A 17,938-nucleotide genomic window follows, 5' to 3' on the forward strand; every position below is an offset into this window, starting at 1 on the left:
CTAAAAAGTTGAATAAAATAAAATAACTATATTATGGCTAAATATCTGGAAGGACAGTCTGTAAAGAATATGTAGTGATAATGTTAAGTCAAGTTCTTCTGAGAGATGTGGTAACATTCTATTTCTTTTTTCGTCATACAGGTCTCCAGCAGCTGAAAAAAGCCTTTCAGAGGGAACTGAAGTAGCGGGAGCACATAAGAAACGTTTAGCTAATATTGCTAAATTAGGAAATTCAGTTTTGTGCTGACCCCACCATTTATATGGATCTCCTGTTTTGTAGTCAATCACTGGGTCACTGAGATATTTTTCAAGCTCTGAGGTGGCACTAGAATCTGGTGTATCTTCACTGGAATCTGCAATTATTTCACTAAACACATCTAGAAGAACGGGGTTTTTTAAAGGACAAAGTCTTTTAGGGGCTGTAGAGTCTGGCAGGGGTTGCATGTCAACTGTTACAGAGGCCATTTTCTCAAGTAATTTTTCTTTAGTTGCTGCTTTAATTATATTTCCACCAAAGAATTTGTCTTTGAATCGAGGGTCCAACATTGTTGCTAGAGCTAGCTGTTCCTTTTCCTCAATGCCAGCAAAACGGGACTTAAGGGAGTGTAAAATTTGTCCTTTCATAGTGCGTACTCCACCATCATCTTCGTTCTTTTCCAAGGTTCTTGTCAAAACACGGATGTAAGGAATAACAATTGAAATACTGGCTAATTTTGCAGAGATGAAATGAGTCACTTCCTCAATAGGGCTTAGTATATCCACACACTTTTTAACTAAACCCAATTGATGTGCTGAAAGTTGTTGAATGCTGCCATTCTCTGCAGAATATGCGGCTAAAGTCATTTTTTGCTCTAATACGGATTGATACATGTATAATGTTGAATTCCACCGAGTGGCTACTTCCTGTTTTAATTTGTGCTGAGGGATACCAAGACTCTGTTGAATTCTAGTAAGGTTGTGTGAAGCAATTGATGAATGATGGAAGTGGCCAACAATGCTCTTGCAAACTGCAGTTATATCAGCAATAGCCCTCTGTGATAACAAGCCATCTTTTACAACAAGTTGTAATGAATGGGCAAAACAGCCGAAGTGGGGTAAGGATGCATCCTGCATCGCCTTGACCATATTACTTGCATTATCGCTGAGGACTAAGTGTACACGATCACGAGAAATATCCCACTTATCCAGCATTGTGCTAATACAGCTAGCAATGTACTCACCAGTATGAGCCATCTCAAGTGATTGAGCATGTAGAACTGCAGATTGCTTCTCAAATGAAGTATTTATCCAGTGGGCTGTCAGACTTAACAGCGATGTGTCATTCACAGAACAACTCCATATGTCTGTAGTGAAGCTAATACTCCCTTCGCTATTAATGAGCTTGCCAACTTCATCCTTCATCCCACTAAATATCTTGGGAATAATGGTGTCAGTGTAATACTTACGACTGGGGCAACTATATCGTGGTTCTAGCGCGTTGAGGACGCGTCTGAAACCTACGTCTTCTACGACAGATAAAGGGTGGCAATCAATAGCTACCATTTCGCCAACCCTCCTTGTAATCCTCTGTGCCTTTGGGTCGTTGATGTCCCACAGCTTAGTGCGCATCTCTGTCGCTTCTAGTGAAAGTTGCTGTAACGAGCGTTTTCGCGTTTCTTTGGGAGCTGGAGCAACTTTACTTGACTTCTTTTCCAAGTATTCTGTATGTAGCTCCACGTGCTTTGATGAAAGGTGATGAACCAGGTTAGTCGGGGTATATCCTTTGGTTGAAGAACCGCCCCTCGGGACCTTTGTACCGCAGTCATTACAAACGGCGAACTTAGTGTCTTCATCCTCGGTGAAATACTCCCAGATAACAGATCTTTTTTTCGCCATATTGCGTGCGACTTGAAAACTAATTAAGATCACGTGTTCATATTGGTATCGGTTATTAATATTACATACGATCCGATACCGATACCGATAGACTAAAAACTCACCGATATACGGTATAACTGATAGCCGATCCGATTATCGGTGCAACACTACTATATATATAATGAATGGACAAACCTGGTCTCTCATAGTGGCATTTAAAGGTGTTAGGACTAGCACTATTGATGGGTTTACTTCTTTTGTCCAGGTTAATTTGTCAAAAACCAGGGGAAGACAGGCATAGCACAGAGTTTTGCCAAACCCAGTAATATTCTGCAAATAAATAATAAATATGTTATCTACATCCACACGATACATCATATCACAACTGACAATATAGTACACGATTAACAATATGTTCATCAATTCACACCATTGATTCTGTCATTCCACAAAACAAATATATCAACTGTGGTTAATTAAGTAATCATGTGTGTGACTTCAAGTACGTATATAGCATATATACTGGCCTCGAGATACTACGTAATGATATTACCTTACATCTGACAATATAGTACACAATTAACAATATACAATATGATAATAATATGAGTAAGATGAACAAAATGACATATTTCAGTTATTTTAAAAAGTATCTTTTTTGGTGCTTTTTGACTCCTTATTTACTATTGGACCTATACTTCTCTAAGGTGGTGAGCTGGTGAGTGTTCTATTAGGATTTTGACAAAAAAAAATTAGCAATCTCTTTTATGTGCAACAGCATTGCTGCTCTGGTATGAACTTATTATACAGTGGTTAAAGTATAGTAGTGAAAAATAAAATAAAGAAACAAGAGTCAAAGAAGCCAGCATATTAAGCACAGAGACCTTTATTTGGACTCAATGGATGTGGTAGAAACTAAATCCATTTATGGATAGCTAACATGATAATAGGAGGTGCTGGTTAGGCATGGCCTATGAAATAACATAACCCAGAAACCAGCCTCAATTTTCCCTGACAACAATGAGGCTGTATCGGTTAGGTAAAACTATGCCTGACAGTGAAGTGTCAATTTGGCAGTAGCATGTGATGGCTTCCCTTCGTATTAATGGGGAACTCCACTTCTCACTGAGCAAATGGGCAAGATGTTTATAAGTGATGGTATCTGCTAATACAATGTAACTAGCTGTGCATGCCACAACAAAAAGCTAAACAAACTAGTATTTTTAATTTTTTTAAATTTAAAAATGAAGTAGGGATCTATGCAATAAAAAGTAGTGAAACGAAAGAGATGAATGATGGTGTAACAGCATAGCTCAGTGGGAAATTCCCTACTTCGACACATTATTATTAGTATTTTGTTCAATGCCAAAAGTAAGGACTTCCCATTGAGCTATGCTGTAATACCATCATTCATCTCTTGTTTCACTACTTTGTATTACATAGATCCCTATTTCATTTTTAAATTGACAATTTTTAAAAATACTCGTATAATGACATGCACAGTAGATTTACTAGCAAAATATTGTGTACTTTGTGCAGAAAGTATGAAACTTTACACATAGAAACACAGGAAAACAGCGTCAGGTAAACGCTACCGTTTGCGCGACCGTGACTCGCCGTCAACTCCATTGAAACGGGCACATACACGGAAACCATGCATTCGATTCGTGTTGTGACCGTTTGCGCCGTCGTGGGACTAATTAACAACGGGCTGTAGCGTTTCACTGGCCGTTTGCTCATCATTCTACGTTCGCTCTGATCCGTAACTGCGTCCGCTACTCTCCGTCATAGCGCGACGGTCTGTGCTCTCGCCTGCTGTTGGCCCCGCCCCTTATATCCCTATCCTGTATGGTGGACGAACGAAATCCTAGTTTTACAAAATTAATTAATTTTAATGCAGTGTGAAACGGATTAATAGCTGGCTAGACAGTATATCATTTGTCAACTTGACTGTAGAATCTTGTCAGCCACCTGTTGAGGTCCTATCCGTCAGTACTTAAAAGTATCAACTTGACTAGGAACAGATAGAATACATTTATTGACTGGTTAACACAAATGTAAATAAAGCTCACCATTTGTCAGCCACCTGTTGAGGTCCCATCTGGAAGTACTTCAAAGTGTCATCAACTTGACTAGGTATTAAAAGATAGAATACATTTATTGACTGGTTAATACAAATGTAAATAATGCTCACCATTTGTCAGCTGCCATTTGAGGTGTCTTCACTCACTATTTCATAGAGTCAACTTGAAGAGGCATTAACAGAAAGATCACATTCTAGTACAGAACAACCTAAAAAATGCAACTTTACATTTGTAGCTGTAGCCAAGAAGCACACAAAATGAAGATTTTAAAAAATCTCAACAAAAGGAAAAGTGTGCAAACATTTTTTTAGAAATGATTCATTGCAGCTAGCTTGAAGTTTAATCCTAAAGATTTATGTCAGCAGTCATAAGTTAACAGTTCAGAAGGTGCTCCCATTCTTCCTCTTCTTCAGAACCAGACTGGAGACTACCATACTCTTGACTCAAAGTTGGAATATCACAAGCACTGTAAAGAGTGATAACACAAAACACATTAAAACTAATGTGGCCTACTTGTCCTGGTTAGCAGAATGGGTACTTCTTTGGGAAGGAGTACCGCTTGCACTAGGGTACTGTTCGTTGGATCTTTAAGCAATGCTCATTTATATAAGTTTATTCAGGGTACAATTACCTCATAGTTGTGGGTACACTTATAGGGGATGATGCATTTGCCACATTCCTTGAATTTGGCAAAGCTCTCCTGATAGGTTGCTGCTGACATGCAGATCTAAACATACAAAATTTAATGCCCAATTCTCACCCGAGTAGTCCTGGAAGATGTTGGGGTTGTCTGGCAACCCCTCTTTATGGCCCATGATGGAGCACCAGGCACAGGTGGTAAGGAAGAGGGTGCTCCATTAATTCTTGGTTTAGCCATGAACTTGCCACTAACAAAATCGACAGTTTTTAACCGGCTGTCCAGTAGTGCTTTCAGTGACCGTAGAGCTGTGTGTGTATTACACTGGTCATGTCGTTTGAGACTGTTTGTGTTTGTGATGTAATATCTCATTCTGGCGACCGTGTGTATTACACTGGTCATGTCGTTTGAGACTGTTTGTGTTTGTGATGTAATATCTCATTCTGGTGACCGTGTGTATTATACTGGTCATGTCGTTTGAGACTGTTTGTGTTTGTGATGTAATATCTCATTCTGGCGACCGTGTGTATTACACTGGTCATGTCGTTTGAGACTGTTTGTGATGTAATATCTCATTCTGGCGACCGTGTGTATTATACTGGTCATGTCGTTTGAGACTGTTTGTGTTTGTGATGTAATATCTCATTCTGGCGACCGTGTGTATTATACTGGTCATGTCGTTTGAGACTGTTTGTGTTTGTGATGTAATATCTCATTCTGGCGACTGTGTGTATTACACTGGTCATGCCATTTGAGACTGTTTGTGGTTTGAGACTGTTTGTGTTTGTGATGTAAGATCTCATTCTGGCAACCGTGTGTATTATACTGGTCATGTCGTTTGAGACTGTTTGTGTTTGTGATGTAATATCTCATTCTGGCGACCGTGTGTATTATACTGGTCATGTCATTTGAGATTGTTTGTGTTTGTGATGTAAGATCTCATTCTGGTGACTGTGTGTATTATACTGGTCATGTCGTTTGAGAGTAGAAATTAGGACATGTGCATGTAGCAATAAAAAGTTTGCTACATCAAAATGTTTTACGTGAACCTTAACTGAGGGAAGAGGTCGCCAGGGTGACATTCTACACTTTTTATTACGGTGTAAAATTTAGTGAGTATAGACAGTGTAATTAAAGAGAACTTCTGGTCCCCTGCCGGGTTGCTGAATGAACTGTGCAATCAACTCTGATAGCCAATAGTTTTATAATTTTTGCCTTGTAAACACTTTGTTCTTTTGTAAAGACACACAACTTCATACACCAACTATGTTTGCCCCCACTTAATCATTTTTTAGGAGTTAATAGGGTCATATACACATAATAATTGTGCACAGCATAAACTCTACACTACAGTATTATTTATATTGCATATATATTTACAACATAACATGACCATGTGATTACATACTATGTATGTCACATTGCAGAGAACCGTTGAGCAAAACAGTGCGAGGCGTAAGCAAAGAAGAATAACTAAAAGACTAGCTGCAAAACCTTCACAGACAGCTGATCATGTTATACCCAAGCTTCAGTTAGGTTCAGTCCCTGAGGATAGACATGCGAACAATGTACAGACTCAGCTACTGGCAAATAAGAAGTTCAAGACCACAGACACAAAAGAGATTGATGGTATGATACTAAAAGGATTACAAGAAGATAAGTATAAACAGCGACTGAAAGCTGCTGAAAAAGATAGAGCGACTGAAAGCTGCTGAAAAAGATAGTTTTGATTTTGAAGCCTATAAAGAATGTTCTGATTTTGATTCAAGCAGTAAGGTCAAAGAAGAGGAAAGGGAACGCCATGATTATAGGGAAGTTGACAAGGCATATGCTGCATTAGTCAATGAATCTGCAAATAGTAGCAATTATGGTCCACCCCTGCTACTTCCTGCTGTAATACAGCCAATGGATAAAGTAAATGTTAAACTTAGCAGTGCTGACAGTGACGTCAAAGGTCTGGTACAGGTGCAGCAGTATATTAAAGAAGTAGTAGATGAAAGAGATGCTGCATTTCACACAGTGAGATTATTAAGAAATAAAGTGGAAGAGCTACATAGTGAGAAAAGAAAAGTTTACTATGAAATGAATAACAAAATTGATACAGTTCACAAGTTTTGGAGAAACCGCCTTGTGGAAGGGGATACAAGGTTGGGATTGTGTGTTAAACTGGCAGTGCAAAAAAAAGTATAAATTATTGTTGTACACCAGTTAAAACAAATAATGTTGTGTTAATAACAAAATTTAAGTCTCTGAATGCAGTCCAAAATTGACAGTAATATTCCCACTAGCACACCTATGCATTATCCTTTGAATGGACATGTAACAACAAGCGCTTTCAACTTCATTTAGTGTATTTGTCAATACAGCTGAAGCACCAAACCAATTGGCATTTGGATGACGTTGCTTCCACTTAATGTAGCAAAATAGGTGCTGCTCAACGGTTTCACCGTTACTATCATTTAATGTTACTGAGTGGTTAACAAAATGTTGGATTAACCCAACATTGTATTGGGTATAGTCAATATTTGCTAAACTGGAACCAGTACTTGGCCAATAGGCAACTATCACTCCTTGGTGATCATCTTTCTATCATACTGATGACAATTTCATCACCAATCACAGCCCTCTTGCACTCCTGATAAATAAATGGAAAAAACTTCACAGTTTTATTGGGGTATATTTGTTGGTAGATTATTTTCAGTCTTTCCTGATTCTCTTGTGACAACACCCGTTTGTGAAATGGAGGTACTGCTCGTATAGCTGAATTTTGCAAATAAAAATTAGTGCTGCCAAAATCATTGATGCTTCTTAACAGTCTCAAGTTTTCAACCTTGGCAGTCTCTTTTAGAAAGCCTTTAGTTTTGGCAGACATTTTCTGGTAGATTGGTAAGAAATCTTCTCTCATCTCTGTTGGCAGGTCAAGGCGTGCAATGGTTTGCTCGTGCAATACCTTTTTTAGTATTTGACTTTCAACAGCTTTGTTGTTGGTGTGATAGGCTCCTAAAACCCCATTAAACCTTTCAAAAGGGAAACACCAAAATCCATGGACAGGACCATAATCTAGTAAGCAATCCTTTAAGTGAAGATGAAGGTGGCAATTTGCAGTGCAACGTTCTTGGCCGTACAATGTTTCAAATTTCTTACAAAATGCTACTAGGTAATGATCTGCTGAGAGCACATCACTTTCAGAAATGATACGTGAAAAAAGAAGTGTGCAAGCACGTACAAATAGTAGCCAGCATCTTAGATGTTCTTCAGGAATGATCCCTTTCAATGCGACAGCAGAGTACACAGTTGTCCAAATTCGCCACTGGTCAGCTGTGAAACCACTGAAACCACTTCCAATTTTTGTTGGTAATCTTCCTGTGCCATGTGGACACTTGATTGTGTCAACAATCTCCTCAATTATCTTTAACTTTGAGTCATTAAGTATTCCTTCGTTTATCCAGACAGACAGTACATGTTTGGATGTACTGAGCATCAAATTGTGCATGGGATCTATTACCACAAATTTGATGGGATCAAAATATGTTAGCTCTAAGAGATAGGAGTACCGAAATCCATGTGATGATTCCATCTTTTGTAATTGACTCTTAATTTAAATTCTTTACAACTATCTCGGTGCTTGGATTCAGTGCGTGGCTCCCATGTTTCACGATTAAAGCCACCATAACTGGGCTTATCTGCAAAAGTGGCATCCTTGCTCAGAAATTCTTTGTAACATTTATTACAACCTAGTCTTGCATTGTGGCCAAGAAAACCACAAACTTTACGTGAAGCTGGTATATCTGCACAACACAGGCCCTAACATGCCTTTGTGTTACAGCGCACCACCTGGACATGGTAGCACAACACCTTTGTACAATTCCTGCAATTCTTCCACAAATGGTTTCAGATAAGTGTTAATATTTAACTTAGGCTCTTGTGGACCTGGTATAATAGATATCACTATCATATTTTCAAATTTATAACGAAGTTCACGTGGCAAATTAAGTATAACACAGTAAATCACTCCAACAGAATATGTTTTATGTGTAAAAGGCTGGAAAAAATCCATGTTCATTAGTAGCAAAAAATTACTTTTTTAGTGAAAAATATGGATAAGACTTCTAGGTATCAACTTGACATTTTCACCAACTAACTGACTCCTTTTAAGGAGTATTTCTCCACATGCACTTCGGTACTGCTGATACCTATGATTGGAAAACTCAACAAATTCACAGCACTTTGACCACTGTTGACCTGCTGCCCTAGTTTCTAAGCAGTCATCATATGAGTACAGCGAACTACACTTTGGGCATACTACATACTCTTTGTATTCCTCTGTAATACCAATCAAACTGAGAGCTGACTTGTAGGACAAAACTAAACCTTGCAGTACATCACTTGCTGTTCTTCCAATTGATGTAAATACCTTGCACAAGAAAGAAAATAAGGTATCCATAGCAGAATCAGAAATCCGATATATGAATTGCCACGATAGTAAGAATATTATGATTAGTCTAGCCCAAGGTGTCAAGGCTGTTGTGGATGCCCAAGGTGTCAAGGCTGTTGTGGATGGTGGTGAAAGTTCTACATCTTCAGCATAAACATCGGTCCAAAGTTCTTCTGATTGCTAAAAATATACGACACATAAACTACCATGAAATTTAATTATGTGACAAAATATAATATACAGTTACACCCAATTGGGGATAATTGCATGCTACTGTGTGCTAAGAAGGTTGAGATTTCTTTAACATCGAACAAAATAGTAGCTGCTAGCCAACGTACAACAATAAACTACTTTATATATATAGTCAAGCACAAAGCATACGGCTTGAATTGTACATATGACTCTTAGTCTGAGTCTAGCTGAAAGCATGCTGCATAATATTTGTAAAGTCTCTGGGTCACATGTGGCAATACACATGTACACTGTTAAATATTGCTTATAGAACATAATACTCGTATCATATTAGCAGGTATACAGTATGGAAAAGCAATAAAAGTAAACTTTACACTGTACATTGAATTTAAGAGGGGTATTTCCACCTTATGCAAAACAAGAAAGAACCAGATTCATGCTATGCTATGGTGAATGACCTAGACTTCCCTGTGCTTACCATATCCTCAACAAGTTCATCTTCTGAAACCACTAAGTGTGTATCCGCACTATCCATGACATGATCATCTCCAGTCGATTCTATTGATTTCAATATGCAATAAAGTGATTAAGTTTATAATGATTTAGTTTCATTTGGATATTACACAATATCTGATGCTGTGCCGATGGTACTTCTTAAACCCAAATTCTAAATACTACCTCCCCACATGCATAAAAGTTAACAATTGATCCACATATTTCATAATTGTGAAGACCTGCTGAAAGGAAACCTGACTTGTTTGCATAACCGTGCATAAATTGCACTTTTTAAATTAAGTAAACAGTGAAGCAAGACTTAAAACTGAAATATCTGATATACTTGAAGCATATGCCTCTTCATGAAGAGTATAGTTTCATTTCTGTATCATAACGCAAACATGAGTTTTGTGTTTATTTTATGTTGCAGTAAAACACAACTTTATTTATCTTTCTTTCTTGAAATATATGACTGATTAAACAGTACCTGCATTTTTTTCTAACGTACAAATTGCTCTTCTTTTCATCCATCACTACAAAAGTACAACCCAGATGAGGCTGAAACTTTAACAACCCATTGTTTTATCCCTCTAGAACACAAAAGGCATAAAATGAAGTATGAGCAATTACAAACAAGTTGCTTTTACCATCAGCAGGTCACAATTTATAAATTGCAGAAGGTGTAGAACAAACCTAACCGCCAGCATAGGCATCTTCTCAGTGTATTCTTACACATACATACTTTCCAGATAGAAACCATTGAATTTACTATTCTGAAATATTTTGGATGCCTGATGTGAAAAGTTAGATATATTATGTCACCCATCTATTTTTATTATAGCTTGCAATGATCACATGATTGTTGAAGTAATCAAATCACCACCTGACATTCAGCATTTTTATGTGGGGTACTGCTAAAGCTGGAACAGAATGGGGCATGCGCCAAGTTGAAATTTTGTTTTTGCATATTGTACACCGTTTCGTACTGTCACATAGTAACTAGAATTGTGGTAAAGTTAGTTTTCTTCCACTTGTAGGCATAATAGAAATTGCTTGCTCAAAGTTTCTATTTAATTCCCACTGCAAGAATGCATTTTGCAATCACCTATGCTGAAAAACAATAATTTAACCTGCTAACTATTATTTTGTAAGCATTGTAAACATATACTTCACAGCCATTAACATATACTCTCATAAATCCTTGGCAGACTTCAGAATACCATCCTCGTGATCACTGTTGGATACAACTATAGCATGAAAATACTACAGTAGTTTACCTTTTAGAATGATAAGGAAGTAATTCTACATTAGGATTAAACAGAATTCGATGGATTGGTAAGAACACAATATGCCATGTGGCTGCTATTAAATAGAACTTTGAAGAGTGCGATTCTAACATGCATATAAGTAGAAGGAAACTAACTCTAGCACAATTCTAGTCACTGTGTGGCAGTTAGAAATGGTGCAAAATCTGTTCAAAATGATTTTTTGACTAGGAGCTTGCTCCAATTGATGCTGTTCCATTCCGTTCCAGCCTTTAGCACTATATTCGTATATCTACATTACTGTCATAGTGTTTTAGTGTGTTATAACATGAAAATGCTAAAAATAACAATGCAATGCCAATCTATACTTCTATACTGCAGCTTTTCCCTAAGATGTTTAAAAGATTACTTTTCAGCAAGGGGGGCCATTACCCCCCTTAGAATTGCCAATGATTATAATCATACTTCAAATACATAATTATTGTTTAGCAAGTGTAATATGGTACATCAGACTGTACTGAAAAATGATTTGGGATAACTATTTCACCAGACAGGGGCGCGCAGGTCCAGCCTAAGGGGTATATAGAATTAACAAATTAACCCCAGGTAGTGAGATTTTCACTCAGAATTTTAAAACGAGTGTACATCCATGTGAACAACACATACTTAGCCTGCATGTGTTGCCTGTCAATTGCAGAGGGAAATAGTCAGGGATTGGTACAACATGTAAAAGAACCAAATATTCCCTGGTGGTGGAGCTTTTCCTCTTGCAAATGGTCTAATACTCTTGTAGCCCTATACTGAGGGTGGCCAAAGAGCTTATAGGCGCATTCAATTGTACATAATTATTGAGTTTTTAACTAATCTTACCTGGAAAGCCACAATCAAATATATCAGCCTCATCTGGAAGGTTAACATCATTGTCCTCAGGATTCCAAGTCTCTTCAATCCTTTCCTCGCCTTGTTCATCATCTTCTAATTCGTTTATCCACTCTTCACTTATCTGGCCACGCGTGCTACTCCAACATTGCAATTCAACATCGTAATACAATCGCCGATGACGATAATAAGTAGACTTAGGTAGCCTAATATCACAGTGAGGGCAGTATTTATAATAATCCTGCGAGTTGCTCCTACTCTTGTTCATTGTTGTGGCATAATGCACACACTGATTAGATAGAAACCTGCAACACACACTGTTTACTGTGTATGCATAATTGGGTTGTAATTTACACATGTATTAACACACTATTTTATGGTTATCTTGTAATAGGTAAACACAGTGAGCACTCTGCTTTACTGTCTTGGGGAAGAAGCCGACGATGTGCTGACCTCAACGAACATTACCCAAGAAAGTCGGAAGAAATTTGCAGACGTCATACAGAAATTTGACAAATTCTTTAAAGTCCGGAAGAATGTGATCTTCGAAAGGGCCCGGTTCAACCAACGCTCTCAAGGAGAATCAGAAACTGCAGAACAGTTCATTACTTCCTTGTACAGCCTAGCAGCAGACTGTGAATTTGGCGTGCTCAAAGAACAGCTGATCCGTGACCGAATTGTCGTTGGCATCCGAGATTCCTCACTCTCAGCAAAGCTGCAGATGGACTCAGAGCTTACCCTTGAAAAGGCAAAAGGATTGGTTCGGCAACAAGAAGTTGTGAGAGGACAACCTCTCACAACAGGCGATCCTGAGCAAACCAGATGGGGAAACTTCCGTCCAAGCTTTCACGTCACGGAAGCCACTCAAGCGACCCGCAAATAGTCGAAGCCTTCACCACCAAACACCCAGGCCGCAGCCAGTCAACCGTGGTCAAAAGTGCTCCTACTGTGGAAAAGGGCCTCACCCTAAGCAGTCTTGCCCAGCCAGGGACGTGATCTGTCACAAATGCAAGAAGAAGGGTCACTACAGCTCAGTTTGTCGCAGCAAAGCAGTTGCTACACTTTCCGAAGAATCACCAGTGGACAATAGCTTACCCTTGAAAAGGCAAAAGGATTGGTTCGGCAACAAGAAGCTGTGAGAGGACAACCTCTCACAACAGGCGATCCTGAGCAAACCAGATGGGGAAACTTCCGTCCAAGCTTTCACGTCACGGAAGCCACTCAAGCGACCCGCAAATAGTCGAAGCCTTCACCACCAAACACCCAGGCCGCAGCCAGTCAACCGTGGTCAAAAGTGCTCCTACTGTGGAAAAGGGCCTCACCCTAAGCAGTCTTGCCCAGCCAGGGACGTGATCTGTCACAAATGCAAGAAGAAGGGTCACTACAGCTCAGTTTGTCGCAGCAAAGCAGTTGCTACACTTTCCAAAGAATCACCAGTGGACAATGGTTTTCTAGACACTATCCATGAAACAAAGGGCACTTCATGGACTGCTCCTATCAAAATAAATGGCCAGGAGATAGTGTTTAAGCTTGATACTGGAGCCGAGGCTACTGCAGTGTCGATGAAGACATTCAAAACCCTCAAAAGCATTCAGCTACAGCAGTCAGCTAAAGTTTTGTGTGGACCAAACAACCAACCACTGAAAGTATTGGGCCAAGCATCTGTCCAACTCACCTACAATGGGAGATCCTGCAACCAGTCTATCTATGTGATAAAGGACTTGAAAAACAATTTGCTTGGACTACCAGCAATCACAGCCTTACAACTCCTCATTAAGGTTGATAGCATACAGCCCGGGAATGTTCAGCAGAGCTTTCCTAAACTATTTCAAGGTCTGGGTACCCTCAAAGGAGACTACCAGATCCAATTGAAGCCAGATGCTAAGCCTTATGCTCTCTACACTGCACGAAATGTTCCAATACCACTCCGTGGCAAAGTCAAACAGGAGTTGGAACGCATGGAGAAGTTAGGGTTATATCCAAAATGGACAAACCAACCCTTTGGTGTGCTGGAATGGTGGTGGTTCCCAAGAAATCTGGTGATGTCAGAATTTGTGTTGACTTGAAACCACTCAATGAAAGAGTGCTCAGAGAAACACATCCACTACCTGGAGTAGATGAGACACTGGCACAGCTAACAGGAGCTACTGTGATGAGTAAACTAGATGCCAACAGTGGATTCTGGCAGATACCACTGGCTAAGGAGTCCCGTGAGTTGACCACATTTATTACGCCATTCGGGCGATACTGTTTTAATAAATTACCATTTGGTATTTCAAGTGCTCCAGAACATTTTCAGAAAAGAATGAGCACCATCCTTGATGGTCTAGTAGGTGTCCTGTGCTTGATGGACGACATTCTCATCTTTGGGAAAGACCAGAAGGAACATGATGTTAGACTGACAACAGCCTTGGAAAGAATCCAAGCAGCTGGTGTGACACTCAACAAGGACAAGTGTGAGTTCAATAAAACCTCATTAACTTTCCTAGGTCACACTATTGATGGAAAAGGAATCTCTCCTGATCCTCAGAAAACAGCAGCAATCAACAAGATGGCTTCACCCAAGTCTACCTCTGAGCTAAGATGTTTCATGGGGATGGTCAATCAACTGGGAAAATTTTCTCCCCGAATTGCTGAGCTTTCAAAGCCAATGAGAGAACTACTCAGCAGCAAACGAGCCTGGAACTGGGGGCCAGCTCAAGAAGAATCATTTGTCAAGGTGAAAGCTGAACTAACCGCACACACAGTTTTGGCGTTGTATGACCCACAGGCAGATACAAAAATTTCTGCTGATGCCTCTTCTCATGGACTTGGTGCTGTACTGCTACAAAATCAAAAGAAAGAATGGCGACCAGTTGCCTATGCTTCTAGATCTATGTCAGAGACAGAAACTAGATATGCTCAGATTGAGAAAGAAGCTCTTGCTATCACATGGGCATGTGAGAAATTCTCTACCTACATCCTTGGAAAACATATCAGTATCGAGACTGATCACAAACCTCTAGTTCCACTATTGGGTCACAAACCTCTAGTTCCACTATTGGGAAACAAGCATCTTGACAACCTCCCACCAAGAGTGTTGAGATTCCGTTTGAGACTGATGCGATTCAGCTACTCAATTCAACATGTTCCAGGGAAACTTCTGTATACTGCTGACACACTCTCCAGAGCTCCACTGAGAGAAGAGTATGATACTCAAACCTTACAGAGACAATCTGAGGTAGAGTCATTCATTAACACCATTACTTCCCAATTGCCAGCTAGCCAACAGTGACTTCAAGTGTACCAGAAGGCTCAAGCAGCAGATCCAGTTTGCTCCAGAGTTATCACTTACTGCAAGTCAGGATGGCCAAAAAGCTGCAATGATCCTGAAGTAAAGCCCTACTGGACTGTCAAAGGCAACCTTACCCTTCACGATGAGCTATTACTATATGGAGGAAGAATAGTGGTTCCAAAGCAGTTACAAAAAGAAACCGTTCAGAAGATACACACTGGTCATCAAGGAATTGTGCGATGTCGTCTTAGAGCAGTTTCTTCAGTTTGGTGGCCAGGTATTTCAAAGCAACTAGAACACTTTGTACAACAATGTCCTGAATGTGTTAAGTTGACTCCCAACCCCAGGGAACTGCTGATGCCTACTCCTTTACCAAAACATCCTTGGGAAAAAGTAGCAACCGATTTGTTTCAGCTGAATAACTCAACCTACCTTTTAGTTGTGGACTACTTCTCAAGGTACCCTGAAGTGATAAAGCTCAATTCTACCACATCTAAAGCTGTGATCTCTAGTCTGAAAGCAATCTTTTCTCGCCATGGTGTTCCCCCAGTGCTAATAAGTGATAATGGGCCACAATTTGATTCCAGTGATATGAAAGAGTTTGCCAACACTTATGCTTTCCAACATATCACAAGCAGCCCTCGCTATCCACAGAGCAATGGTCTGGCAGAAAGAACAGTGAAGACAATGAAAGGTTTGCTAAAACATACTGCTGATCCATATATGGCATTGCTTAGTTACCGATCTACACCACTGCCATGGTGCAATTACAGTCCTGCAGAGCTGTTGATGGGAAGAAAAGTCAAGACTGACATACCCCAGACAGCCAGCCAATTAACTCCACAATGGCACTTCATACCTGACTTTCAACAAAAAGACAGGGACTTTAAAGACAAACAGAAAAGGAACTATGACCGCCAGACCAGCTGACACATTACCTGACAATTTATCAGTGTGGGTGAGAACTGGTAACAATCAAACAACAGGAGGGGTTGTGTCCAATGCTGGCACTCCAAGATCTTATGTTGTATCTACCCCTTCTGGACAAGTGCGTAGAAACAGACAGCACCTTAACCGTAGACTGAACACAGCAAATGACAATGCCAAAGACATTCCTGATGATTCCATTACATCAACATCGCCTCATACTACAGAGCCTCCAAGAAACAGAATCATGACTAGAACTCAGGAGGTCTAATGTCAGTACCTGTTTGAGTTCTAGTCATGATTCTGTTTCTTGGAGGCTCTGTAGTATTGACATTAGACCTCCTAACAGATTGACGTATGACTAAGCTCAGGAGGGAGATGTGGCATAATGCACACACTGATTAGATAGAAACCTGCAACACACACTGTTTACTGTGTATGCATAATTGGGTTGTAATTTACATTATTTATTAATGCTTTACAGCACAAGTGCTGAAGGTCTGTAGGACACCTGGTCCTACAGCCTGCTCAAAGACTTTAGCTACTTAGACTTTAACTACTTAAGGTGTGTTTGAAAAGTTGGAGAAAGGAGAAAAAATCCATGACTGGACCTAGGTGGCCTCGAACCTGCAGCCATCCGATTTACGCTCGAACGCTTACAGGAGTCTACCAGGTGGTCAGGATGTTTTCTCCTTGTTATTTTCATGTAATTATATCCATAGGAATTCTAGAGAGTAACTCATTATCTCTAAGTACCCGAAGTAGAACCAAACACATGTATTAACACACTATTTTATGGTTATCTTGTAATAGGTAAACACAGTTGTTTTTGTAATATACACACTAGCACTTTTGTAAACATGTATACTCGTATGTATTCTTGTTGTAGTATAAATAGAGTTACGTTGTACCCTGCATTCATTGCCGTTGTTATATTGCTATAAAGACTTTTAACTATAATATATTCCGTGACACTACAATTGTCGCAAACCAGCTGACAGAACGTCAGAGTAATGGTTTACGTTTCCGAGCACGTGAGCGCAATCACGGGTGCTTTATGGAAACCGCCTGGTAGTTTTCCGTTAGCGTCCGTTCAGCCCCCCCCAACACGGTTTTCCGTGGATACCGTATCTTCGACCGCGTTTTCCTGTGAAAAATATTGTCAAAGCTTGATTGTTCAGCAAATCTTTCCATCCTAATGCTTGTCCAAACTTGCTAAATAGAGTTAGGTGGCTTCCATTTTCTTCATACATTCTACCGGCTTCATCAGCTGCTGTCTGATGAGGTAGTCCAGAAGGATTTCTTCTATAGGTGTTCCTGTGTATACAACATTAAGTACCATTCCTTTGCATGGTCAACCCTAATCTTATCCCACATGCCATACTGGAATATGGTCTGAATAATAATAAATGCAATGTGTAGACATGTATATGAGCTTAATCCGTTTTTTGTGTGTTTTTGTTTGCAGCTGAACTCTTTACATGGTGGTTTCTTTGTAGCTGAACTCTCTACAGGGTGATCTTTTCATAGCTGAACTCTCTACAGGGTGATTTGTTTGCAGCTGAATTCTCTACATGATACATGGTGGTTTCTTTGTAGCTGAACTCTCTACAGGGTGATCTTTTCATAGCTGAACTCTCTACAGGGTGATTTGTTTGCAGCTGAATTCTCTACATGATTTCTTTGTAGCTGAACTCTCTATGAGGTACTTTTTTCTAGCTGATCTCTCTACAAGGTGACTTCTTCTCCTCTTCCTCGAAATAAATGGAGGTGCTATAAAATGTTGATTTGAAAAGAAAAAACTTATATATTAGTTGCCTGACCAACCAAGACAAGTGTATGTATCAAAAACTTACTAATTTGTCATTAGCAGCTTGATCTTCAGCTGGATAA

At 39.6% G+C, this 17,938-nt stretch overlaps 3 protein-coding genes across 4 annotated transcripts; all 3 read right to left on the bottom strand.

Annotated features, from left to right (window-relative positions):
- Positions 1 to 1,875, bottom strand: LOC136244005 (zinc finger BED domain-containing protein 4-like). The gene has a single exon (XM_066035534.1). It carries the CDS (start codon positions 1,873 to 1,875, stop codon positions 1 to 3), a length of 1,875 nt encoding a protein of 624 aa, XP_065891606.1.
- A 1,855-nt stretch (positions 1,876 to 3,730) lies between these two features.
- On the bottom strand, positions 3,731 to 4,867 carry LOC136244837 (uncharacterized). Of its 2 annotated transcripts, none has more exons than XM_066036385.1 (6): positions 4,702 to 4,867; positions 4,573 to 4,652; positions 4,455 to 4,526; positions 4,052 to 4,407; positions 3,930 to 3,989; positions 3,731 to 3,871 (listed from the first exon to the last, which is right to left on the bottom strand). In XM_066036385.1, exons 1-4 carry the CDS (start codon positions 4,816 to 4,818, stop codon positions 4,314 to 4,316), a joined length of 363 nt encoding a protein of 120 aa, XP_065892457.1. In that variant the 5' UTR covers positions 4,819 to 4,867; the 3' UTR covers positions 3,731 to 3,871; positions 3,930 to 3,989; positions 4,052 to 4,313. The 2 variants fall into 2 exon arrangements, with proteins under 2 accessions (XP_065892457.1, XP_065892456.1); XM_066036384.1 differs by having other exon boundaries at positions 4,573 to 4,655.
- Positions 4,868 to 8,715: 3,848 nt separating this feature from the next.
- Positions 8,716 to 12,242, bottom strand: LOC136244007 (uncharacterized). Its single transcript, XM_066035535.1, has 4 exons — positions 11,836 to 12,242; positions 9,684 to 9,763; positions 8,821 to 9,193; positions 8,716 to 8,771 (listed from the first exon to the last, which is right to left on the bottom strand). The coding sequence occupies exons 1-4, from the start codon at positions 12,200 to 12,202 to the stop codon at positions 8,716 to 8,718; spliced, it is 876 nt and encodes a 291-aa protein (XP_065891607.1). The 5' UTR covers positions 12,203 to 12,242.
- Positions 12,243 to 17,938: the final 5,696 nt, after the last annotated feature.

This window comes from Dysidea avara, chromosome 14 (assembly GCF_963678975.1).
Source record: "Dysidea avara chromosome 14, odDysAvar1.4, whole genome shotgun sequence".
Lineage (NCBI taxonomy): Eukaryota > Metazoa > Porifera > Demospongiae > Dictyoceratida > Dysideidae > Dysidea > Dysidea avara.